This window comes from Equus quagga, chromosome 16, assembly GCF_021613505.1.
Source record: "Equus quagga isolate Etosha38 chromosome 16, UCLA_HA_Equagga_1.0, whole genome shotgun sequence".
Lineage (NCBI taxonomy): Eukaryota > Metazoa > Chordata > Mammalia > Perissodactyla > Equidae > Equus > Equus quagga.
The window spans coordinates 29,723,397-29,749,249 of record NC_060282.1 but is presented as its reverse complement, the minus strand read 5'-3'; the positions used below and the strand labels follow the sequence as shown (position 1 = coordinate 29,749,249).

Here is a 25,853-nt window from a genome sequence, read left to right as displayed (position 1 = left end):
CGCCCCGCCCCCCGGACCGGCAGCCTCTCTACTATTGGGCCAGACAGGACCTGGGGCGGGTGCGGAAGTGAGGGCCTGGAGACAGCCGAGAACCTCCTTCAAGGAGGGCGAAGAGGGAGGGGCTGGGGGAGGGTTTCCCGAGGAGGGGGCGGCCATGGCAGCTGCGCGACGGCGACGGCGGCTGCGACGGAGCGCGCGCCCGGCTTTGAATGAGCGGGGCTGGGACTGAACGGGCGGAGCGCGAGCTCGAGGAAGCGACCGGCAGCGCGCGTGCGCGCGCCTTGTGTGCGCGCGCGGCTCGCGGCAGCTCGGAGCCTCCGCCGGGCGGGCGGGGAGGGGGAGGGGCAGGTGAGTGTGTGCGGCTCGCGCGCGCCCGCGAGGGGCTTCTTTCCCCGACCTCCACCCCTGCCCTGATCCCAACCTGGGCCTTGGGGGTGTCATCTGCCTTTCCCTGGTCAGCTCTGCTCTTCGCCCCGCACTTCCCGCCCTCCCACCTTCCCTTTCGCCCCTCCACCGGGTTTCCTCCCACGGCCGACTGCCCCTCTGGGGTACTGTTTCCGGGTCAGGGTGACCCCTGGGGTGAAGGAGCTGCGACGGGGAGCGGCCCTGGCTGGTAGCCCTCGCCATGCCGCGCTCACGCGTGGGGCACCGGCCTGTGGGGCGCCGGCCCGGACACCCCCGAGTCCCCCAGTCGGCCCTCCGTGGGGAAATTTGCCCGTCCTTCCTGCCCTTCCTCTCCAGGCCTCGCTCCTTCCCAGGCTTATTTTTCCAAATCGCCCGTCCCAGCCCGCCCGGCCCGCGCTTCAGCCGGTTAGAGCGTGGCCCCCGCCGCCGTGCGCAGGGCGTTGCGTTGTGTAACCCGACGACGCTCGGGTCGTTTGTCTCATCTGTACAGTGGGTATGATTTTGTTTTCATCAGCTAATTTCAGGTGGGTAATCTGAAGTTTAAGCATTTTAGTTATGAAACTTTCTGCTTTGGGGTCGTCCCGGAGACCTTCCTCCCCCTTTGTAAGCGTCAGCGGTGTCACATTTTGGAGGGCCTGACTTTGAGTTGCCAGAGGTTGTGCAGGGTTCGACTTCACCACCCGCCATCACCATCCGCTTCTGGTTCTACTTCTAGTTCCCCTTCTCTGACCGCTGCCGAACTTTGGTTTCTCAAATGTGAGTGAGTTCAGGTAAATTTTATTTTTGGAGCCTTGTGATATTCCTTAACATACTTCAGAGAGTGACAGACTTAATTTGAGGATATTCTGTACTGTGCTAGACCATATGGTCTTTTTAAATTTTGGTATTAAAAACATTCAAAACTACAGTTTCAGAAATCCAGCAGTTGATGACTTGTTTAGTGTGTACCAGCGTAGTTTTGCCTTGCCTTGTTTAACAAGTTGGCATGTAGTGACTCTACTGAAAGGTCTCGCCAGCAGTTTACATGGAATTACAAGGAGGAAAGATAGGTTTACTCTTTCCGTTTCTAATGCAGCCTTCTTTTTTAAAATTGTAGGTGAATCTTTTTCACGTGACATAGCCGAGCTGTCATTCCTGTTGATTTCCTAGAGGTGTCATTTCGCCAAAAGCCCTGAGGATAGGTTCCTTCGTGGTTCTGTATCTTATTCTGCTATATTTCAAGTTTGTGTATTTTCCTATTTTAAAGGAAATTTTAATTTTAAAATTAGCTTATAGTAGCATTTCTCAGTTCTAGAAAGTAGTTTAAAGCAACCGAAGTGCAGGCTCACTTAAGATGTATACTTAGCAAATTCGTGATCTAAAGGGCGTTTAAAAAATCAAGCTGAGGCAGAGTATAAAATTTAAAAGAAGGTTTCTCAAATGGGATATGGTGTGGGGAGAGCCTGGGCTTTGGGGTCAGTCTGTTTAAACCCCAGGTGAGTGGGTCTGAGCTTCTTTGTCAGCCTCATCTGTTAAATGGGAATAATAAAACTTAACCTCTTTTGTTTGTCCTTAGGATTCCACTGAGACGATAGGACATACATTGTCTAGAATTGTGTCTTGAACATATTGCTCAGGGAATGTTAATTTTCCTTCATTCAACAAATTTTTGAGTACCTGCTGTGTGCTTGGCATTGGCTAAGACCTAGAAATACCAAACTGAGCAAGACTGTTAGGGGCCCTGCCTCCTTAGTCCCCCCGCATTGTTGCTAGCTCGTCACAATTGGGCAGTGAACACCGGTTTCTCTTTACTGGGTCGGTAGTGTTTCCCATCACTCATAGTATCTGTTGCGTAGTAGGTGCTAAATACATATATTCATTGAATTGGATTGGCACATTAATTAAATACAGGTTCCAAAGAATATTTCTGCCTGCAGATGAATGTAGTTGATAAAATCGAAAGTGTTGGTTGATAGTTAACCCGATTGCGTTTTCTACATTTCAGTACAACTGGTTGGGAAATTTATCTTGGAAATTATAACATCATCACTGAATTGCTAAGAGTGTTTATTGTTAGTGAGGTTCTCTTGAATTTTGAATTAAATAGACCTTGAATTAAATGGAGTCTAAGTCATTGGGTGTGGAAGCATGGAAACATGTGCGTACTCTCTCTGCTTCAATTCTATGAAATGAGAACAACAATATCTATCTCATAAGACGGTTTTATGGATTATGTGAGATAATATTTAGATAGTACTTAGCACGTAGTCGATGGTCAATGAATGTTAGTTCCTTTCTTTTGTTAGTCACAAAAGCGAATTTTCCACAGAATGAGGATACTCTTAACTGCCAAGGAGAGAATTCTATTCCCTTGTCAATAATAGTCCCACTTTCCCTTTTTCTGTTGGAACTAAACTTTAATTTTATTTTCAGTTACCATTGAAGTCATTCAAGTTGATGAATGCTTATTGAACAATGACACAACAGTATTTGTAGCCAGATGATGATCCTCCTTACCACGCCTCTATATGAAATTTATTCTCCACTCTTCATTCGTGTGTTTCCTGAGACCCACTCCTCTCTCCAGGCCTTAAATATTACATATCTTCTCCCTTCAGAACATCCTGATAGAGTATCTCCTCGCTTCTGTTCCCTTTTCCCTCAAGTGCCACATGCTCTACAGTCTCTTTTCTAGCCATCTTTTTTGGCTTATAAGGTTTCTGAAAACTTAGGCTAAATTTTCATTTAGGGAAGTTTACTTTTTTTTGGTTGAGAGTTTTATTTTTGACCACTTAGCTTAAAATGAGGCTTTTATTCATCATTTAAATTATTTAGATCATTCTCATAATGAAGCAATCAGACCTTTCTTTCAGCTCTTATTTTGGAGGTACTAGATCGGTAAGATCCTCTGGAGAAGGATTGTGCAGGACAGATTAGGTACATAGAAAGAACGGTAGTGCAAGATGGAAAATATGAGTACAGTAAGAGAAAAATACTGGAGTTAGGAATACTTTACAGTAGTCCAACAAGCTAGGGAGAATGTAGTGGAAATGGGGAAGAATATGGGCAGTATTAGGAAATGGAATGAAGTCTTTTTGGCAGTTTGAATGTAAGGGGATAAGAGAAGAGAGGAGTCAAAATTGTTGCATTTTTTGAACCCTAGTAAACCACTGATTGGGGATGTTTTTGACAGAAGTATTCAAGTTACTTGAACAGCAAAATTCTTAATTTTATCTTGGTTCATTTTCTCTTAAAGTCACTCTTCTTTCCATCCTCTCAGTTAGTGGGCCAGCTCCAGGCAGAGGCATTCAGGAAATCGTTACGCTCATATGGAGATACCGCCTCCAGTTGTGTGAAGATGCGTGAGCATTGCTGAGGAAGCCTTTTGGAACTCTGTTACTGTGGAGTCTACTTGCCCTTTATTCCTTTCTAACTGTAGAAACAGGAAGGGCTAGCTCTGTGCTTTGCCCTTCTTTAGAACGGACGGGCAGTAGTGGCTCTACAGAGCAGTTAGGATCAGGTACCGTAAGAGTTAACTATTTTTTCCTTGCTTTCTGGTTTTGTTTTGTTTTTATTTTTATTTGACTTTTATTTTGAACTTTTATATTAAAGTGTAACATACAAACAGTATATACAGTAAAGTAAGCTGGTGTTGCTACCACTCAGATTGGTATATAGATCTTAGTTCCCTCATGCTTCTGTACCGTCCCCCATCGGAGGTGCCCACTGCTTTTTACTATACAGTTTTTAAGTTAATGTAATATTTTACTAGTTGAGAAAATTATTACATACTGTTTTCAAGACTTTAGGAGGTTATTCTCATATCTGGAAATTACAGACAAAACAGAGTGCTGTCTGGTTTAATCCATGTGAAATACATTTTAAAATAGCATGCTGTTAGTACAGGGATGGTGTATTTTTCCAGGAAGGTTTAATCTTTATGTTATATTTATAAATTTTAGTGCTTATCTTTATACACATATAAGATAATTTTTAAAAAGTCAGCATTTCAATTTCGAATAGAAGGAACACACAGCTGTCCCTTTAATTTGGTTCCATAATAGTTATTGCTTAAGTTAGGTTTCTCTACTTTTAAGTAAATATGTTTAGAACTGACGTCCAAATATACTGTTTGTGCTTTTTTATTTTGGAAAAAAGTGTGTATCAGATCATGTTTTCTCTTTTTGTTTTATGGAATCACTCTACTCCAAATATTGGTGTTAACCAACTGTGTTGATTGCTTCCACCACTGGGAGGCCATGATGAGTTTTAGTTGTAACTTTGTTATTAGCTTGTTGGCTGGCCTTGAGCAGAAGAGTTAACTTCAGTGTATCTTAGTTTGTTGGTTGAGAAAATTAAATTGGATGATATACTGATATATTCAAATGACTCCAACCTACGAGTCATATGATTCTAAATGCTTACTCAGTAATTTTCCTCCTCTGACAAATAAATGGCAAGGAAAAGGTAAAACCTGAAATTCCATTGTTCGAAACATCGTTCCTGTGTGTGTGCGTGTGTATATGCCTGTACTTTCTTGTGACTTGACTGAACGTGTGATCTGCTCTGCCTCTCTACAGTGGAAGAATGACCATCTCTCATGGATTAACAAATTTTATTTTCCTTTGCCCTCTTTTATATTTATTTTGAGATTCTGAATGGGGAAGTTCGTGGTTACTTGCTATTTATTTATTATTGATTAATTAATTTATAAATATTGGCACCTGAGCTAACATCTGTTGCCATTCTTCCTTTTTTTTTTCCTCTCCCCAAAGCCCCCCAGTACATAGTTGTATATTCTAGTTGTAGGTTCTTCTGGTCGTGGCATGTGAGATGCTGCCTCAGGGTGGCCTGATGAGCGGTGCCATGTCTGCGCCCAGGATCTAAACCAGCAAAACCCCGGGCCGCCGAAGCGGAGTGCATGAACTTAACCACTCCACCACGGGGCTGGCCCCTGGTTACTTAATATATTTAATTTTAACTTGTGCCAAAACTCATTTTAAGAAATTTTTTAATTAGTGATTGTTAGGATAATATGTGCAGTACATATTATGGTATAGGTGACTAAAATGTATGAAGAAACATTTGTAAATAATGACCATGTTTAAAAGGCTAGCAAAATAATACCTGTGTCACCATTTTTGAGAATTTTTTTATCTTGTGGTTGCCATGGCTTTAAGTAGTTTCCAATTCATTAGCATTTCTTTTATATAGAAGCATATCTTCTGATTTAATCATAGAGGGGCAGTATGAGTGTGATCTTTCAGGACTCGAACGCTAGAACCAAACTCCCTGGGTTCGAATCCCAGTTCTGTAACTTACCAGCTATGTGTCTTTGGGTTTCCCTATCTGAAATAGGGATAAAATAGTATTTGCCTCAAGTGTTTCATAGGGTTGTTGTGAGCATTAAATGAGTTATTACATGTAAAGCACTAAGAAGAATGCTGGGTATATACTAAGAGTTAGCTGTTGTAGCATATTGAAATGCTGTTAAGAAATCAGAGTTCTGTTCCTAGAGAAATTCTGTAATATGTTTCTTGTCACTAATTGACCTAGTTTCCTAATGGAAGTTGGCTCTGCAGAAAGAGTTACAAGTAATCAATACAAGATGATAGTATTAATGACTTCTTTTAAGATTCTAACCAGAATCTGAAAACTTTCCTAAGTGAGATAATATTGTTAAAAAAAGTCTTATTAGCATAGATTGTTTTCAATAGATTTTTGAGCTAGAATTGACATACAATAAACTGTACATATTTAAGATGTACAATTTGATCTATTTTGATGAATTTATACACACCTGTGAAGCCATTAGCACAATCAAAATAGTAAGTATATCCATTACTTGTAAAAGTTTACTCATGTACTCATGCCGCTTTGTAGTCCATCCTTCCCATCCTTCCTTGCCCCCATCTCAAAGCACCACTGATCTACTTTCTGTCACTATAGATTTGTTTGTATTTTCTAGAGTTTTTTTAAATAGATGGGATCATATAGTCTATTCTTTTTGTCTGGCTTCTTTCATTCAGTGTAATTATTTTGAGGTATGTCAATGTTATTGCTTGGAGTAGTAGTTCATTCCTTTTTATTGCTGAGTGGGACTCTATTGTATGTATACACCACAATTTGTATGTGTATATTTGGGTAGTTTCCAGTTTGGAGCTATTGAAAATAAAGGTACTATTTAAGTACAGCAAGTTTTTTTAGGGTTATATGCTTTCATTTATCTTGGGTAAATTCCTAGGAGTAGAATGGCTGGGTCATATGGTACATTTTGTTTAACTTTGTCAGAAACTACCAACTATTTTCCAAAATTGGTGTACCGTTTTGCACTCCCACTACCATTGTAGGAGAATTATGGTTGCCCCATATCCTCCCCAGTACTTGGTGTGGGGATTATATTTAATTTGAGCCATTCTAATTGTGTACTAATGGTTTTTACTGTGGTTTTAATTTACATTTCTCTGATGATTAATGATGTTGACCATCATTTCATTTACTTATTTACCATTGTATATCTTCTTTGGTAAAGTGTCTATTCACAGCTTTTGCCCATTTTTTAATTGGGTTATTTGGTTTCTCACTGAGTATTGAAAGGTTCTTATATATTCTAGATAAAAGTCCTTTATTAGGTATATGCTTTGCAGAGATTTTTCCAATCTATGGCTTGTCTTTCCATTCTCTTAAGAGTGTTTCTGAATTGTAGAAGAGTTTACTTTTGATGAAGCCCAATTTATCAGTTTTTCTTATTGATTGCACTTTTAGTGTCATATGCGAAAGTCTTTGCTGGACCCAGCTCACAAAGATTTTTGTCCCTTTTTTTTCCCTAGAAGTTTTGTAATTTTAGGTTTTATATTTAGATCTGTGATCCATTTTGAGTACTTTTCATAAATGGTGTGAGATATAGATTAAAGAATTTCATTTGTTTGTTTTTGCATATAGATACCCAGTTTTTCCAGTGCTGTTTGCCAAGAACACCATCCTTTCTCCTCTTAACTGCCTTCACATCTTCCTCAAATTTCAGTTGTCCATATATATGTGGGTCTGTTCTGTACCTTCCATTCTGTTCCATTGATCTATTTGTCAATCTTGACTCCAATACTATGCCATTTTGCTTAGTGTAGCTTTGTAACAAGTCTTGAAGTCAGGTAGTGTTAACCTTTCTACTTTGTTCTTTTTCAGTGTTATTTTGGCTACTATAGGTCCTTGCATTTCCGTATGAATTTTAGAATTAGCTTGTCAAGTTTTAGAGAAAAAAGCCTGCTGAGATTTTGATTGCGATTACATTGAATGTATAGTTCAATTTAGGGAGACAATATTGTAACAACATTGAGTCTTTGAGCTCTGAAAGATCTTTTTAAGTTAATTCAGGTCTTTTAAATTTCTCTCAGTAGGGTTTTAAAGTTTTCAATATAGAGGTCTTTCAAGATTTGCCCCTAAGTATTTCATATTTTTTGTGCTCTTATAAATGTGTTTAAAATTTCAATTTGTGATTGTTTATTGCTAACATATAAAATTACAGGTGATAGTAGATTCTGTTGAATTTTCTACATACACAAACACAGTTTTACTTCTTGTTTTTCAATCTGGATGCCTTTTATCTCCTTTTCTTGCTTAATTGCACTGGCCAGAACCTCCACTACAATGCTGAATAGAAGTGGTGAAAGCACATGTGCTTGTGTTGTTCATAATCTTACATAGGAAGTGTTCAATTTTTCACCATTAAGTCTCGTGTTAATATAAGTTTTTCAGAGATGTCCTTGATTAGGTTGAGAAAGTTCCCTTCTGTTCCTGGTTGGTTGTGAGTTTTTATCCAGAATGGATGTTGAGTTTTGTCAATGCTTTTTCTGTTTCTACTGAGATGAGTATAGAGTTTTTCTTTTTCAGTTTGTTACTGTGGTGAATTAGATTTGATTTTCAAGCATTAAACCAACCCTACATTCCTGGGCTAAGCCCCACTTGGTCTGATCTATTATCCTTTTATATTTTGTGGATTTCAATTTACTAATATTTTGTTAATGAGCTTTGTGTCTATGTTCATAGTACACTGGTCTCTAGTTTTCTGGTAATGTCTTTGGTCTAGATTAGTATCAGTGTAATGCTGCCCGCAAAGAATGAGTTGGGAGGGGCTCACCCTGTGCTGTAGTGGTTAAGTTCGGTGCACTCCTCTTCGGTGGCCTGGTTTCACAGGTTCAGCTTCTGGATGCAGACCTACTCCACTCATCAAGCGGCAACTCACATATAAAATAGAGGAAGATTAGCACAGATGTTGGCTCAGGGCTAATCTTCCTTAAGCAATAAAAGAGGAAGATTGACAGATGTTAGCTCAGGATAATATTGCTCAGCAAAAAAAGAAAGAATGATTTGGGAAATATTCCCTCCTCTTCAGTTCTCGGGCAATTTATACAGAATTGGTATTACTTCTTCCTTAAGTGTTTGGTAGAATTCGCCAGTGAAAGCCATCTTGGCCTACAAATTCAATTTATTTAATAGAGATAGAGATTTTCAGGGTATCTGTTTCTTTGATAACTTGTTTCTTTCAAGGAATTTGTCCATTTTATCTCATTTGTCAGATATAGGCATTAAAGTTGCTTGTAATATTTCCTCACTATCTTTTTAATATCTGTAGACTCTAGTGATGTGACCTCTCTCGTTTATGATATCAGCATAATTCTGTTATTAGGGACATATATGTTTTAGATTGTTATGTGCTTGTGATTAACTGACCCTTTTATCATTATGAAATGACCACTTTTATACCTGCTAATAGTATTTTTCTGAAGTCTGCTCTCTGACATTGAAATCGTTACTTCAACTTTCTTTTGGTTAGTGTTAGTATGATGTATTTCCCCCATCCTTTTACTTTTTTTTTTTTAAAGATTGGCACCTGAGCTAACATCTGTTTCCAATCTTCTTTTGTTTTTTTCTTCTTTTTCTCCTCCCCAAAGCCCCCCAGTACATAGTTGTATATTCTAGTTGTAGGTCCTTCTGGTGATGCTATGTGGGACGCCGCCTCAGCATGGCCTGATGAGTGATGCCATGTCTGTGCCCAGTATCCAAACCAGTGAATCCCTGGGCCGCCAAAGTGGAGCACACGAACTTAACCACTTGGCCATGGGCCGGCCCCATCCTTTTACTTGTGTTTCTATATTTGAAGTACATTTAGGCAGCATGTAGTGAGGTCTTCCTTTTTTATCCAATCCAACAACTTCTGCCTTTTAATTGGGATGTTAGACAATTTTCATTTAATGAGATTATTGATATGGTTAGGTTTAAGTCTATTATCGCTTTTTGTTTTTGCCTTCTCCCATCTTTATTTGTTCCCCATTATCTTCTTTCCTGCTGCCTTTCCTATTGAATAGTTTTTATCTCCTTTCTTCGCTTATTAGCTATAACTGGACCCTGCCCCTCAGAGGATGTTAATTAATTTACTAGGGATAAGCCCAGGTATCATTATTTCTTTAAAGAATCCCCAGATATGTGAACCACTGGACTAGATGATCTCTGTGGTTACTTCCAACTTATTAGCTATGTGATTTTGGGCAAGTTATTTGACTTCTCAATTCAATGTCCTCATCGGTAAAATGGGTATAATACAATGTATCTGTCGTAAAGTTAAAAATGTTTAAAAATATTTTGAATAGTACTATTGAATGTAAATTCATATAGTTCAGACTTCAAAAGGTACAAAAAACTGAATAAATGCTGTTTTATACCTTTTTGATTTTTTAGTAGAAAATCATAAATAAATTGTATATAGATAATTTAAATAGAATTACTTTTAAAAACCACTCAGAGTATTTCAAAAAGTTTTTTTCTCTCAATTGTTGAAAACTCTTCAAAAACTTAGTTTCTTGAATTGTCAATATGATTTATACTTTAATTTTATAGTGTACTGTGTTATATTGTGGTTTCTAAAGAAAAGTAAAAAATATGTCTGACTTACAGCTCATAGTAGGAATTTTCGCCTTGATTTCAGAAAGGGAGCATAGCTTCTGAAATCAGTTTAATGCATTTATTTTTGTGCTTTTTCCACAGGTTTTGATTCCCACCATGGCTATCACACAGTTTCGGTTATTTAAAGTTTGTACCTGCCTAGCAACAGTATTCTCATTCCTAAAGAGATTAATATGCAGGTAAACAAATTTTACGGTCAAGTTGACCTGTTTATCTTCTTGCTGGTTTCAGAGACCTTCAGAACTAGAAAAGGGCAGGATAGACTGTGTTATAAGCTAACTATCTTTTTTGCAGTATTCATTCGTTAATCTCTAGTATTTTTAAATATTTTTTTCTCTACTTCAGATCTAGAAAGTAGAGGTTTAATTCTTTTCATTCTTTCAGATTCTTACATCTTGCACTGAAATGACATTCTTACTACTACAGAATCTCAGAAATAAGCAGACCAACTTTCATTCTTAGAATCATCAGACGGTTTTTATGTACATAATTGTTTCATTATCAGAATGTTTTAAAATGGTTAAGTGGAATTAGGCATAGATGTTTCTTTATATACTGCAATATGAATGCTATTTTTACATTTAAAAAACTTTAACAGAGAAACCCCAAACAAAATAGTTTTTTTTGGTCTCGTAAATGATATCCCAGACTGCGCAGGTAGTCCAGGGCAGGTGACTCATTCTGCTTCAGTCAGTCATCCAGAGACTCAGATTCTTTCTATTTTGTCACAGTACCATACCCTAGAGCGGTAGTTCCTAAACTGTGTCCTAAAGCACTTCAGGGCTTCCCATTAAATCACAGCAGTGCTATAGGATATTTAAACTTTTTCAGCAAAACACAGTGAGTGTGACAGTCAACATCTGTTAATGGCTGCACACACTTCTGGCACAAGGTAGTTCACATTTGCAACATTAGATCCTGCAGCATTACTTTTGATGATGTTCTTGAATGTTTGAGAGAAGTTTTGTTTACTTGGATTTTTGGTGACCTATCTTTGCAAAGCTAGGATTTTAGGTTGTAATTAAAAGCTAGTACTGAACTAAAATTAACATGAAACAGAAAATGAGGGTGGTGGTATCCAGTCTGATTCCAAGGCTTAACAAACCATGCAGTGTCCAACAGGCACACACATTCCACTAGTAAGTACTTGTGGTTATTTAAGAATGAGATCGAAATATTTTTATTTAAATTTATATGTGTTATTTTCCAATGGCTACTAAGCAGTTAGGGCATACATGAGTATTAAATTGTTTCTGCCTAATCAATGGAACTGTCATTTCTTTTGGCCTAGAAGTATTGTGAAAAGCGTACTGACACACTGAGAGTAGGGTAGGGTACAAAGGAAGTAGAGGGCAGTCAGCTCTCTATTTTGGTGGACATGATTTAGAAGTTGCACACAAGTCTGTTCACAGCCTGCTGTCCAGAGCTTAGCCACTTAGCATATGGCCACTTAGCGGCAAGGGAGACTAGGAAGTATATTCTCTTGCTAAATGGCCATTTTATAGCTGCTGAAACTCTGAGGATTAAGTAGCATTGAATTTCTTGTTAGAAGTAAAGTGACCTGGAAATTTTTTACAAAAAGGTCCCGGGTATGGCAATGGGAATGAGTGGATGAAATAGAGTGGAAATGATCACTGGAGGATGGGAGGTCAAGAAAGAATTGAAAAGTTTAGGGGATTGTTGAAATCACCTAGGAAGAGGACAGGATTTGGGAAGTAGGAAAAAAGGTGAACTAAATGCTCAAATCATCAAAGCGTGAGGAGGAATAGCTAGAAATTCATTAGTTAAAGCAGGATAAGAATGGATGTTAATTGCTAGAAGGCTGGAGGTTAAAAGAAGTAGTTTTGTTAACAGTGGTGATAAATTATAGATGTTTTTCTCTTTGCATCTGTATTTTCTAAAACTTCTGTTGAATATAGATTATTTTTAATATAGGAAATTACATTTGATTTAAAAAATATTAAGGACAATTCTCTTGTCACATAAATTTTTTTTGTCAATGTAAATATATTTAGGATTGATTCTATGTTCAGTTTTAAAGGAAACTGACCCTTGGTTAGAATAAGCTTTTCTGAAGTGTTAGAAGGAACCTAGATCATATGTGCTAAAATGCCAAGTTTACATCATAAATTTAGTCCTAGACTATACTACTTTTTTATTGATACTTTCAACAAATAAAGTATGATTTCTAATCTTGTAATAAAAATAGCTGACTTTACCAGTTAGCTCTAAGTAGATGCTTTATAAATTATTTGAAGTGAAGCAAGTGACTAAATCATTTAAAATAGCTACCATTTTTTTAACGCATTATGATAAAGCAGGCACTGTCTAGTATCTAGCTGTGTTAAATATGTCGCTTAAGTAAATCCTCCCAACAGCTCTGTAAAAGTAGGTTTCAGTACCTGCATTTTACAGATGAGGATATTGAGGCTGAAAAGTTAGGTAATTCTAACTAGACTCATAATTAGTAGAAGTAACATTGAAAACCATAGTCTACATAGATTCCCATAGCACATGCTCTTAAAAACTGAGTTATAATACCTATCTTGTTTAATGCAGTGCTTTTCCTACTAATCCTAAAACTTTATGAGTTACAGTTCAACCCAGTGATTTTCAGACTTTTTCAGTTTAGTAGGTTATCTTACCAAGAAACCAAATATGTAAAATAAACAAAAGCTAAGGCACCCTGGTTAAAACAGAACAGCTGTCTCTGAGCTTTGCCTGCAGAACTCACAGTACTCTAAGGATCGTGGTTTGAAGCCACTTTGCGTTTTTGGTTTTGGCTTTATATTCCTCCTAAATTTGTCTATAATTCTGAGCCCTAAACCAAAAAGCAATTATGTTGTCCTGTGCAAGATTTTAAAAACATGTAAAAGATATCTGATACATGCCTTTTCATATCTTAATGAGCAACTTTTAATTATTAAAATAAATAATTCTAAAATTGAAAAATTCTCCTACGCCTTAAGTTACTGTCTATTGTGCTTTTACCCATGCTTGTTTTGGTACTTCTTGAAATAAATTATTTCATTTTTGTTTTAGGTCTGGCAGAGGACGGAAGTTAAGTGGAGACCAAATAACTTTGCCAACTACAGTTGATTATTCATCAGTTCCTAAACAGGTAATTTTTTTAAAAGGTTTAATAAGTGTTCCTGAGCCATATTTTTCAAACTGGATTGCAGACCATTAGTAGGTCATGAAATTAATTTCATAGTGTTGGTCAGGATTTTTGTTGTTGTTATATTTTCTTATTCTAAAATTTTTATTTGGTTCTTCATTTTCTTTTCTATTCCTTTGCCAAGATTTTCTGGTTTTTTTTCCATTGGTTTTAAGAGTGTTTGTTATTGCTTACTGGAGCATTTTTATTTTTCCCGTTGACCAAAAATGTTTGAAAAACAATGTTTTTAAAGCCCATTTTTCTAATAAGTGATGAATGAGATGTTAATTTGTGGCTGACAGTATTGATCAATTAAATTTAGACAGATGTTGAAGAGTGGACTTCCTGGGATGAAGATGCACCCACAAGTGTAAAGATTGAAGGAGGGAATGGGAATGTGGCAACACAACAAAATGCTTTGGAACAACTGGAACCTGACTATTTTAAGGACATGACACCGACTATAAGGAAAACTCAGAAAGTATGTTGAAAGATTTGTGGTTTAGAGATTAAACTATTAAACTGCTTTTCAGATTCCTATAGTTAAAATTAGACAGTATAATTAGTAATTGTTAGAAAGCCTATTCAAATTATCCATTTGTTGTGTCTTCTATCATGTAAAAGAGGTTTATGTATTCAAGTGACCTAGACATAGACCCTAGTAAGCTGTCCCCCCAAGTCTTTTAAAATTGTGTCTAAGCATTTATTGAAATCCTACTGTATATCAGACTCTAGACTCCAGTCTCTGCTATGGAGACTAAGGTGAATAAGATATAATTCTAACCTTAAAAGAGTTCACAGTTTAGTGCTGTCTACAAACTGAGAAGTAGTTTCCATGTTGGTAACCATTATAAAACCGATGCAAAGCTCTGAGAACTGGAAGTAATTGTTGTGGGTTTGTGTTAGTCATTCCTTCTTTATTTAATCCCTTTTGAGTAGAATGTGGAATATTACCTAAAGTTGCAGGGAATTATTGGAAAAAGAACAATAGCTGAGTATTTTCCTTTCTTTTTATCAAAATAGTACATGTACATTTTAAAAAATGTTTAAATCAAAGAATATAGAAGGGGCTCGCCCCATGGCCGAGTGGTTAAGTTCATGCATTCTGCTTCAGCAGCCCAGGGTTCACTGGTTCGGATCCTGGACATGGACCTACACACCACTCATCAAGCCATGCTATGGCAGCATCCCACATAGAAGAAATAGAATGACCTACAACTAGGATATACAATTATGCACTGGGGCTTCGGGGAGGGAAAAAAAAGACGAATATTGGCAACAGATGTTAGCTCAGGGCCAATCTTCCTCACCAAAACAAAGAAGATATTAAAACAAAGAAAGAATATAGAAGAATTTATGGCAAGCAACAGACTTCTGCCCCATCACCCTTGATAGCCAGTTCTACTTTCCAGAAGCAGCTACTCATAAGTTTTTCTGTTTAGGCTTCTTCTAGTGTTTTTTCTTTTTACCATAGCTATATATAATATGCTTACATTGTTATTCTTGATTTACCAATCACAGACATTGTCCGCTGACTTCATACTATGGTGAATGAGGATTTACTTCATTCCATGCTGACCCCTCTTCTCCCTCTTTCAGATATTATGATGTTATTATTCCAGTCTACCTCACCAGTCACTCTGCTATTCCAAAAGAACACAAAGTTCCATTTCTTGTTCAATCAAGCATAGAAAATATTTCTTATAAATATACTTTATGAAATGAGGACATTATTTATTCCACACTTCTCTGCTAGAGATCCTCTGTCTCCATCTATCTCTCAGGTGGTTTCAGCTATACATTTTTACATTCTCAAGGTTGATAAGATTTACATTCTGTAATCACACTTGTTTTTGTTGAGTTGTCCAAATGTCTCAATGCTGAAAAGCATTAAGTTGTGTATTGTTCAAGGAGTTTAAGTGGGTTTCTTAGTAGATGAATACCTTGTATTTTGGAAGTATATCGCTGCTCTCAGTAGGAACCCAATATGTTACAATAGAACCTTAATAGATTAATTAGAATGAAATACTTTTAGGCTACAAAGCTAACACTCCTGGCTTGAAAGAGTTAATGCGTTCATAGATATCCACATGCTTAGAGAGCTGGTTGTGCTTTTGGCAGGATTTGATACATGTACTTATTGAATGCAGTGACTAAAAGTTCCTAATTATGTTTGGAGGGGCTAGGCGAAGTAGGGAAGAAGGAGGAAAATGAGAATTTATTTACTTACTTTTTAAGTGAAATACAAGTTTTCTTAGTATGTAACTGGTTTGTGTAATAATTGCTTTGGAATTTTGATAGTATTTACAGACTATTTTTTTTAGTTTTTACCTTGTAAATTTTAAAAGAAGAAGGGTAGAAGATATTTTAAGTAATTAAAAAATGCTTTGGTCAGTTAATTATTTTGTCTTTTTCATATAGTGATGGGTAAAATATTTCTCTAATTCTATTTCAATTAATCTTTCAGATCATTATTAAGAAGAGAGAACCATTAAATTTTGGCATCCCGGATGGTAGCACAGGTTTCTCTAGTAGATTAGCAGCTACACAAGATATGCCTTTTATTCATCAATCTGTAAGTATGTTAATGGTATTTAAGCAGGGGTCTGTTTTTGTTTCTGTTTTCTTTAAAGAAGAAAAAAACCAAAATGAATTGGGCATAGTTTTTTTATTTCTGGGACGGTGAAACAGGTTTAGCCGTTTGAAATAGGTTAATCTGGAGTTTCACCAATCCTATACTTTCATGAGATTGTAAATTACTCATACTGAGATACTAAGATACTCATACCAAGATGAAAGATACTAAGATCAGAGTTCCATTGTACATTTACAAGATAGAGACAAATGTTATTTAAAGATATGATTTTTAAAGAGAGTATCACTAAAATTTAACCTAATAGCAGGTTATTTTTAAGTGAGTTAGGAATTGTTTCCCTAGTAGAGTATGTCTGCATTTAAAGTGTGATTCGACTTAAAATGAGTTTGGCTTAAATGCAAACTTTCAAGAACAAAAATAGTGAGGCAAGTATATAGCTGTAGTTCTCAACCTTGAAAGCACATCAGAATTAGCTTTGAATTTTTTTCAAAACACCAATGTCTAAACCCTTTTTCAGACCTAAACCTAAACATGCTTAGTTTGATTAATTATTGCTTAGTAATTGACTCATTGATTATATTAGTTATCTATTGTTGTATAACAGCCCCACACTTAGTGGCTTAAAACAGCGATAAATATTTTTTATATCATTTAGTTTCTGTGGATCAGGAATCCAGAGGTAACTAAACTGGGTGGTTCTGGCTCAGGGTTTCTAGTGAGTTTCCAGACACAAGTCATTAGCTGGGGCTGGAGGCATCTGAAGGCTCAGCTGAGATTGGAGGATTCGTTTCAAAGGTGGCTCACTTACATGCCTGGAAATTAATGCTGGTTGGTTGCACGGAGCCTCAGTTCCTTGCTATGGAGCTCTTGATAGGGCTGCTTGAGTTTCCTTATGACTCAAGGAAGCTGACTTTCCCAGAACAAGTGATCCCTGACAGAGAGAGAGAGAGAGAGTGCAGAGGTGAAGCCAGAATGCCTGTTTATGGCTTAGTCTTACAAGTGACTCATTGTCACCTCCATGTTATTTTGTTCATTGGAAGCTAGTCACTAAATCCAGCCCATATACAAGGATAGAGGAATTAAGCTCCACCTCTTGAAGGAAGAAGTGTCAAAGAATTTGCAGACATAGTTTTTAGACCACCACATCTATCTGTCTATCTGCAATTTGTCTATACTGCACAGGCACTTCTGAGGCCCCTCTCCCCAGGGAACCCATGTTTACATATGTTTTTAATTTATTGATCAACAAATATTCCTACTAATGCCAGGTGCTTTTTAGGTGCTACTAATATAGTGGAAAGTAGCAAAACAGGTAGGGTCCTTGCCTAAGAAGGATGCATTCTAGTGGGGGAGGTACAATATTAAATGATCACACATGTAAATATTACAAATTTTGATGTCTTGTTCATGATGCTATGAGAGCATAAATAGCACTGTAGATATTTCTCTAAAATAGCATAGCGTCATAATGTTTAATTTTTTACTTTGTATTTCTAAATTTTAAACTTTATTCATATATTTTTGATTCATATTGGTAAAGTAGTTCAAACCTACCCAGTGAGTTAGTAAATGTTTGCCACCTAACTAATTGTAAATATATAACCACTTACAGAGTTGGGAAGGGGTAAATAGGGTAGATGGAGAATGTCTCCAATGCTGTTTCCACATATTTTTCTCCCAGGCAGACAAAATAAAGGGGCATTGCCTGGGAGAGAACGGTAACCTACTGCACTTTGTTCTCGACACCAAAAATCCACCCACTCCACAAATGAGGTTCTTCTTTTAAACTGCACGTTCTTTTTTTTCCAGGAATTTGTCCTTTGTACTGTTGTGATAGCTCTTTTTATACTAAGTATGTTAAGTTTTTCTGTCACCTTTACAATTTTTCAGTTTTGTTGATTTTAGTAATTTGGTTTGGCTGTTTTTGATGGGCAGATGTATTTAGTTTTTATGTAGCAAATCTATTAGTCTCATCCTTTACTAGTTATTCTTTTTTGTTTAGAAGGCCATCTCTGCTAAAGAATCAGTATCTCTTTTTTTTTATGATCTTAGTAGTTTGGCTTTTTTTGTATCTAAATGTTTCATACATTAAAAGTGAAATGCCTCAGTGGAAAAATGGATAAGTTTACAAATAAGAAATAGACATAACTTGATAATGTAGAAAAGTTTGATTTTATTAGTTTTCAAAGAAATTCAAAGTAAAATAACAAGACACCATTTTTAAATCTTAATGAATTAGCAAAGATAGAAAAGAAGTCTATTAGCAGTATCGGCAAAGATACAAGGAAACACGACTTCCACCTACTGCTCTCCTCAGGATAAATTGGTACACCTTTTCAAAAGGGTCATATATTTTGTTTCAGTGGCTTTAAAAATCTTTCTTTTCTTTGATTTAGCTATTGTACTTTTAGAAATTTATATTAAGCAAGTAACCAGAAATACTTAGAAATTTTTTTAACAGAGGATGGTATAATTAATATTTATGGTTAGGGAGGAGAAAACTCAACACATATTATTTCATTTTTACTTGTAAGTGCTCAAAAGAAAATATAATAAGCCTATTCACAGATTGGTGACAATTATTTTATGCAGATAATCACCTCTATCCCTAACTCAGCATTCCAGAATGAGCATTTTCACTGGTTTGTGGAAGGAAGAAGTGAACTTTTAGAGGTCTGGCCTGGGGAGTAGTGGAAGGTAGTGGCAGCCTGATAGTATCAGGTAAGTAGGACAGGCAAAAGGAAGCACAACGTAGAAGTACTCTGATAAAGAGTAAATTTTGCCTGATTTGTCATTTTTGCCTGAGACCCAGATAGTAAATGCCATTAAAAAAATCTATAAATTCTGTATACTTAAGTGAAGATGGCTGTGCTAGTTTGAAAACTTGGGTGCTTCCAGGTCATCTCCTCAGTAGGCCAGTCAAGCATCTCTAATGCAGTCTGGGACCAGTCTGTCTCTTCTCTTTCCCCCTCTCCCTCCCCACCCCGTTCCTCTTACTGAAAAGAAAAAGAAACAGAAAGAAGAAATGTTCTATTCTTGTTCATTGCAAACTAAAATAGGCAAAAAAAAAAAAGAAAAGTTAATATAAAAGGAGTATCCTTTAAAACATAAAATAGGAAGAAAGCTGCACTTGCCCAGGACTGGCTGAATACTCAAAGTCATGTGTCATGGGAAACCCCTCAGTTCCAGGCAAACCAGGGGCCAAATCATTTGGGCCTAGTATAGGATGTGGGAAGGAAGTGGAGAAGATATAGGGGAGTGGCATAGTCTGAGTTATGTCTTAAAAGGTACTCTTCGTGACTGCTAAGTGGAGAAAGATAGCTCTTTATTATTGTGATATTGTTTTGTTTTTTGTCGTAGCCTGAATTAGGTGACTTAGACACCTGGCAGGAAAATACCAATGCATGGGAAGAGGAAGAAGATGCGGCTTGGCAAGCAGAAGAAGTTCTGAGGTATTTGAGTAATATTTACATTGCAACTTGAGTAGAAGTAGATTTGTTCATGTTGCGTTTAAGGTCAAGAAAGCTTATCCTGCCAAATGTCGTATTTTTCTTTATTCTCTCTCACTTGAACCTTAGATAATATGAGATACTTTTTTGTATTTCAGACTACATGTGCTATTTTATATGATTAAAACCTCACAGAAACCCAGAATTTAAAGCATTATAGAAAGAAAAGAGTAATAACTTTATTAATGGCAAATGAGTTTTTTTATATATATACACCATATTACAGGATAATACTTCATGCCCTGTAAAACGTACTTATCTCTTGAAATGTCCTGCTGTGAAATGTGAGCCACCACTATATAATCCTCTAGGTCAGAAATTATACCTTTATTTTTGTTTCCTCATGGTCTAACATAGTGCCTACCACCAGACATTTGAATGAAAATAACTTATATAGCAGTCTGCATTTGTGTATATATCTCCATTGATATACTGAAAGCCCTGTGAGGTAAATGATATGTCAGGTACTACCCATTTTACAGAAAAGAAAGTATTATTCTCGAGGTTTTCAAGTTCATTTTTGTTGGTTGGTAAATTTTTCTTTCTTTGTTTTTGTGAGCAATAAGTTTAATTCTTGCTATTGCTGCATTAGGTCAAAGAGTAAACAGAAACTTTAAGAGTTTGTGACTGTCGTCACTGATGAAAACCAGATATTTAACTGTATCTAAATTACTTTTGCATTTTTAAAGATGACATAGTAAAATATAGCGATATAAGAGTTTTTTTTGTTTTAAAAGATTGTTTTTATAAAGATAGAAAATGAATTACTCTTTGTCTGACTATCTTAACGAAATGTTTTCATTTTTGTATTTTCCTTTCCTGTCTTTATCAATAAATTACAATTACTTTGAACAGCCAGCAGAGGGTGCAGTTAAATAACTGAGAGTTATGGCTAACTTTTTTTGTTTTTGAAAGTCTTGTCCTTTTGTTTTCAGCATTTTTTTTAACAGATAAGGGTCACGTTTTATTTATTTATTTTTTTAAAGATTTTATTTTTCCTTTTTCTCCCAAAGCCCCCCGGTACATAGTTGTGTATTTTTTTTTTAGTGGTGGGTCCTTCTACTTGTGGCATGTGGGATGCCACCTCAGCATGGCTTGATGAGTGGTGCCGTGTCTGTGCCCAGGATTTGAACTGGCGAAACCCCTGGGCTGCTGGAGCGGAGCGCACAAACTTAACCACTCGGCCATGGGGCTAGCCCCTCACATTTTAAAAGTCAGTAAAGTTGGGAGAGTTTTAAATATTTTGTTTCTATTTAATCATTATTCACCATAAAGAAAATATTTTTAAATTATAAATGGCAACATTTATGTTGCATGGATCGTAAAAAAAGATGTTATCTAATTTTTTTACTCTATTTTTTGGATAAATTATAGATATAGAAGTCTGAGTATTTTAGAACATTTTAGGGATTCTAGTGATGGTTAGTGTCATTGACCACAACGATAAAGGAAAAGACTGTTCGTTTCGAATCCAGTTATCTTAATGACAGCACTGTTGAGTTTGTCAGTTCACAAGTATCTTCACATTCACCATGCAAAAACCTTCTCTTTTCCACTTTATCCTCTTGCACCCTGAATAAAACAAGACAAAGGAGCCCCCCAACTTAGTGTTTTATATTACATAACAGCTTGGGAGAGGGAGCTGATTAGTAATAGACATGCTTCATGCTGCAAGCTGTCGAAGTAGAGTCGAAGAGACATGCAGGCTTCCATGCATTGCTGCTGCCCCTAGAGCAACACTGAGAATTTTCAAAGTGTATCCGCGCCGCATATCCTCTGACTCAGGCTGTTTCCCAGTGCCACTTTAAACACTACCAGTACCATGAATCAGTATCATTACGGAAGAAGATTCGGGTACTTCAGTAAATCCATGCATGTATCTGGACAGGGAAGATATATTTTGTCTGCAGTAATCTCTAAGTTGCCTCCTATGCCAAGAACATTAATTGTTGATGTTTATATTTCAACTAGTAACCAGGTCAAAACTTGATTATCTTATTTGTTTGTAACCTAACCAGCCCTGTATGATTCTTTTCCTATCTCATTTTTTGCCGTTTGTGTTTTGGCTTTTTTAGTGCACCTTATCAGTTTTGCTTGAAAGTGAGCAGAGGTAGTGAAAAGTAGATTGTTTTGAAACTATTCTTTTGAAACTTTAGTTAATTGATGGTGAAGGTCAAAATGTTGCCTAAAATAAATCTTTCTACTTTCTTGAATTTTGGTCATCCGTAACTCTGCTTACTCCCATTTATAAGCACGGTTGAGAATTGTATGTTCGTTTCACTCACCAGAGTCAGCTTTGAGTTGTCCCTTATACAGGTAATCCACACTGGATTTTTCTGTATATAGCCTGGTGCTGCCTATCCCATGCCCAGTTGTGACCTACAGCTTCCGTCCTTGACCTTGTATGCTTCTTGATTTATTTTCTCATACCCTCAACCTTCAGATCCAGAGCCAACTTGTGTCCCCTCTCCTTTCTCCTATTTCGTCATCCCGCTGCTACTCCCCACACAAATGAGTCAATCAGGATAAGAGAAGTGTAGTGATTTTTGGTCAGTGGCGTTGTCAGGAGGGGCTAGGGAGGGGGTAAGTATTCCGTAATGTGTAATTAGTAAATATCTACCATTCTGCCCCTTCTTTAGTAGAGCTGGTGAAACGTTAATCCTTATATAGATTTCTAGCTTTCAGTTGGAAGGTGTGTCTTAAGTTTCCATTTGTTTTTTGCCTTGTGTTCTGCACATGTTGTTTTTTTTTAAAGATGTTATCTTTTTCCTTTTTCTCCCCAAAGCCCCCCCGTACATGGTTGTATATTCTTCGTTGTGGGTTCTTCTAGTTGTGGCATGTGGGACGCTGCCTCAGCGTGGTTTGATGAGCAGTGCCATGTCCGCGCCCAGGATTTGAACGAACGAAACACTGGGCCGCCTGCAGCACAGCGTGAGAACTTAACCACTCGGCCACGGGGCCAGCCGCTGCACATATGTGTTTTTGACATCCTTTAACTGACTGTTTTTAAATATTGTAATAACTGGAGATTTAATCCTCAGTATCAGGTTGTCTGAATGGTATCAAAAAGAAGGTACGATCCAATGGAAGTAGTGTTTTAGTGAAAATAATCTGAAGAAGGGGGCCAGGAGATGTAGGTTCTTATCCTTGTACTTAATCTTAGGAATTTGGCCAAGTCACTTAGCCTTTGTGCCTCATTTTATTTATTTGTAAAATAGAGATAATACTTCTATTTTGCAAGCCATCTTCTAAGAATTAAAAGAAATACTGTTTTTGAAAATCTTTGAAATTTTCAAAGCAATGAGACGAATGAAGACTTATAAACTTTGAATTTATTTGCCATTTTACCTGGTTGGTATGTTCTAAAAGTAAAAATATGAATCTGTTTCTTTTCAGGCAGCAGAAGATAGCAGACAGAGAAAAGAGAGCAGCAGAACAGCAAAGGAAGAAAATGGAAAAGGAAGCACAGCGGCTAATGAAGAAGGAACAAAACAAAATTGGTGTGAAACTTTCATAACAAATGTTCTTCAAATGTCATAGTGCCACGAGAAGAAATACGAGCTCCACAACCCAAGCAACATTTGTATGGACTTAAGAGTATTTTCAGAATACAGACACACTGCTTGATTTTACTGCATTCATCACACCATCCAGGACGCCACAGTTCTCTTGAACTCTTAGTGATTGAGACTCAAAAGAACAAAAAAGATTTATGAGATATTTTCTTCAACATGCTCCAAGTTTAAGACAGTTGTTTGCTGTAGGGCAATGATTACAAATGGAACATACCAGTACCTCTTCAAGCTAGTGTTTCTAGCTAAATAAATGGGTGTAAATAATTTTCTGGTGGGACAGAACTCTGCTGTCTATAATGCTCTCCTTCAGTGTGCAGAAAGATGAAATAAATAATGTTAAGTGTTATTTTGTTTCTGTGATTATCTGACCTATATCAGACAAACTGCAGGGCTTTAACTCCTTCATTTTTATCGTCAGAAGCTGGTGTTGGCATACGTTTCCTCTAATTTGAACTGGTTTTGTTTATGTTTGATACAGTATTAAGGAATTTGATGATTTTTGTTTTCAAGAAAATGACATTAAATGCAATACTTTTATTTATCATAAGGATTTTGTACGTCATTGTTTTCTTTTAGTTGATATTGTAATGTTATACATTACATTTGTAATTTATATTGCATGTATACACATATTGAAAATCAGCTAAAATGACAAATTTGTTTTACATTATTATAACTTGTGAGTTTTAAAAACTGGTATTAGTAGTTTTCCCTTTGTAGATTTGAAGATGTCACAGTGTCTTTAAGTAGCTTAGTTCCTCCCTCCTAAAAGCCATTAATTTACAAATGCAGAAAGCCTTCAGTTCTAATATTTCAAAGCTTTTAGATGATTTCTGTATCAATTTTATATATCTGACATAATGCAGGTTACCTGTGTTGTTGGCTAAGATAGCATTATTGATTCATTAAATTATGAACCAAGATAGGAAGAATAATATTTTTATTTTTGGATGTTGACTGGCTCCAAAATAGTTTTAAGGAAATAGATGCATACTGTGTTCATAGAGAAGAATGTAGATTTGATAGTTTAAAATTCCATGAATTTTTTCTCCACAGTTAAAATATTTCCAGCCTGATTTTCTATGGCTTTAGAATTTTTAAGGATTTTTACTTTCTTAAAAGTTGTTGCCCAAAATTAACATTTTGTGGGTTTTTAAAATGTCATAGATATTCTACAGGCCGAATATTGCTAATGTATTTGAAGTACGTGATATTTCGTAGTAAAATCGCAAACTATTCAGTGAGAGCTAAGTCCTTAGCCTAAGCTTCCAGAGTAAGTGTGATTATAGAATCAGTCGAAATTTAACTTTGGCAAAAAGCTTCTTGTTACAGCCCCAAGCCACATTTCAGTTATCATGTTTATTAGAGAGTCTCTGTCAATAAACTCCCAATTCGGTAGAATTAGACTCAAATTTTTAATGATAAATGTATTCTCTTCCCTTACTTGTATTTATTTTTAGTTATTATGGGAATGCTACATGATTCTCTAAATTGGGGATTCATAAAGGATAACCTCTCCTTTAGTACAATAAATTTTACTGCTTTTCCCCAGTAATTGGCAAGTATTGAAGTCTGTTTTGATCATGATTTTCATGTGTGTGAGATTGCTTTTTCTTTGGCCTTTTCATTTTTGTTTGTTTAGAAATAAAGACTGGTTAGAAACTATAGTTTGTATGATGAATTAGGAAGAAAGATTTTTCTTATGAGAAGAATAGATAATTCTGCAATTTTTCACCTCTGTTGGTATGTAAACTAAATTTCTATGTTAAATTGGGTATATTATGGTCCCAAAAGAAGTCATGGAATTCAATACATATGATAAACATTTCTTGGGAGCAAACCGGCTCCTGTAGCTTATAAATTTATGGTTTCTGTTTTTGTTAATTTTAATAAAGAATTATCAGTTAGACACTTATTAGTAAAAGTAAAAAAAAAAATTGGGGCAGGCCTAGATAAAATTAGTGAAATGCTGCCCATTTACTGAATTGTGCATTTCATGTATTGCGATGACAAGTAACCAAAGACACGAAACTTATTTTGTGTTTTTTATATGTACATTTTATGGTTTCTAGCTATTTCTTCTTATTAAGCTTTAGCTAGAGCTGTCCTGTAATTGACTGTTGGCTCTTTTTTAGTAGCATATTTCATTGAGTTGACATTTTAGAACGGACAATTTAAAATTTAGCGTCTGAACCTCCTCAGTTTTGACATTCGCCTTTGGCCAGGACAGTGATTATTTCTGGAGGAAGATTGGTGGTTGGGAAGAAGATGGTAGCTATAGAAACTGGCATCTGATGGAGCTTCCGAAACCACTCCACACGCTAGCACCATTGTGTAAATCTAACCATGGCTGATGTTGTAAAAAGCCTAAATTTGGCCAGTGATGTGTTTACTAAAGGAATGGTCTGGGTCAGATATAGCTAACATACATTTTATTCAATCCTGCATAGTTCAGCTTTGGGATAACCTACTGCAATGATTTTCACACTCTTTAGCCCCTTGTTCAAAGGAAGTCTTCATTAAGATGTATAAGCAAATGCAACAGTTGCCAGAGAGTGGTTCTGGCTGAAGCCAAGTTGGGGCTGTTGGGGTGTGCTAGGGCCTGCAGACTGTTCCAGGCAAGGAGCTTCACCCCGCTCTTTCAGGTGGCTTGGAGGGCTGAAGAGGGTGGGTCC

The 25,853-nt window shown here is 36.6% G+C and overlaps 1 protein-coding gene across 5 annotated transcripts; it reads left to right on the top strand.

The window, feature by feature from the left end:
• The first annotated feature begins 145 nt into the window (after positions 1 to 145).
• On the top strand, positions 146 to 25,039 carry EBAG9 (estrogen receptor binding site associated antigen 9). 5 transcript variants are annotated; one of them, XM_046642187.1, is made up of 7 exons: positions 146 to 348; positions 10,423 to 10,520; positions 13,384 to 13,462; positions 13,821 to 13,979; positions 15,966 to 16,073; positions 19,455 to 19,546; positions 23,000 to 25,039. In XM_046642187.1, the coding sequence occupies exons 2-7, from the start codon at positions 10,438 to 10,440 to the stop codon at positions 23,118 to 23,120; spliced, it is 642 nt and encodes a 213-aa protein (XP_046498143.1). In that variant the 5' UTR covers positions 146 to 348; positions 10,423 to 10,437; the 3' UTR covers positions 23,121 to 25,039. The 5 variants fall into 5 exon arrangements, with proteins under 5 accessions (XP_046498143.1, XP_046498142.1, XP_046498147.1 ...); XM_046642186.1 differs by lacking the exon at positions 146 to 348 and adding an exon at positions 402 to 929; XM_046642191.1 differs by lacking the exon at positions 146 to 348 and adding an exon at positions 976 to 1,161.
• The last annotated feature ends 814 nt before the right edge of the window (positions 25,040 to 25,853 follow it).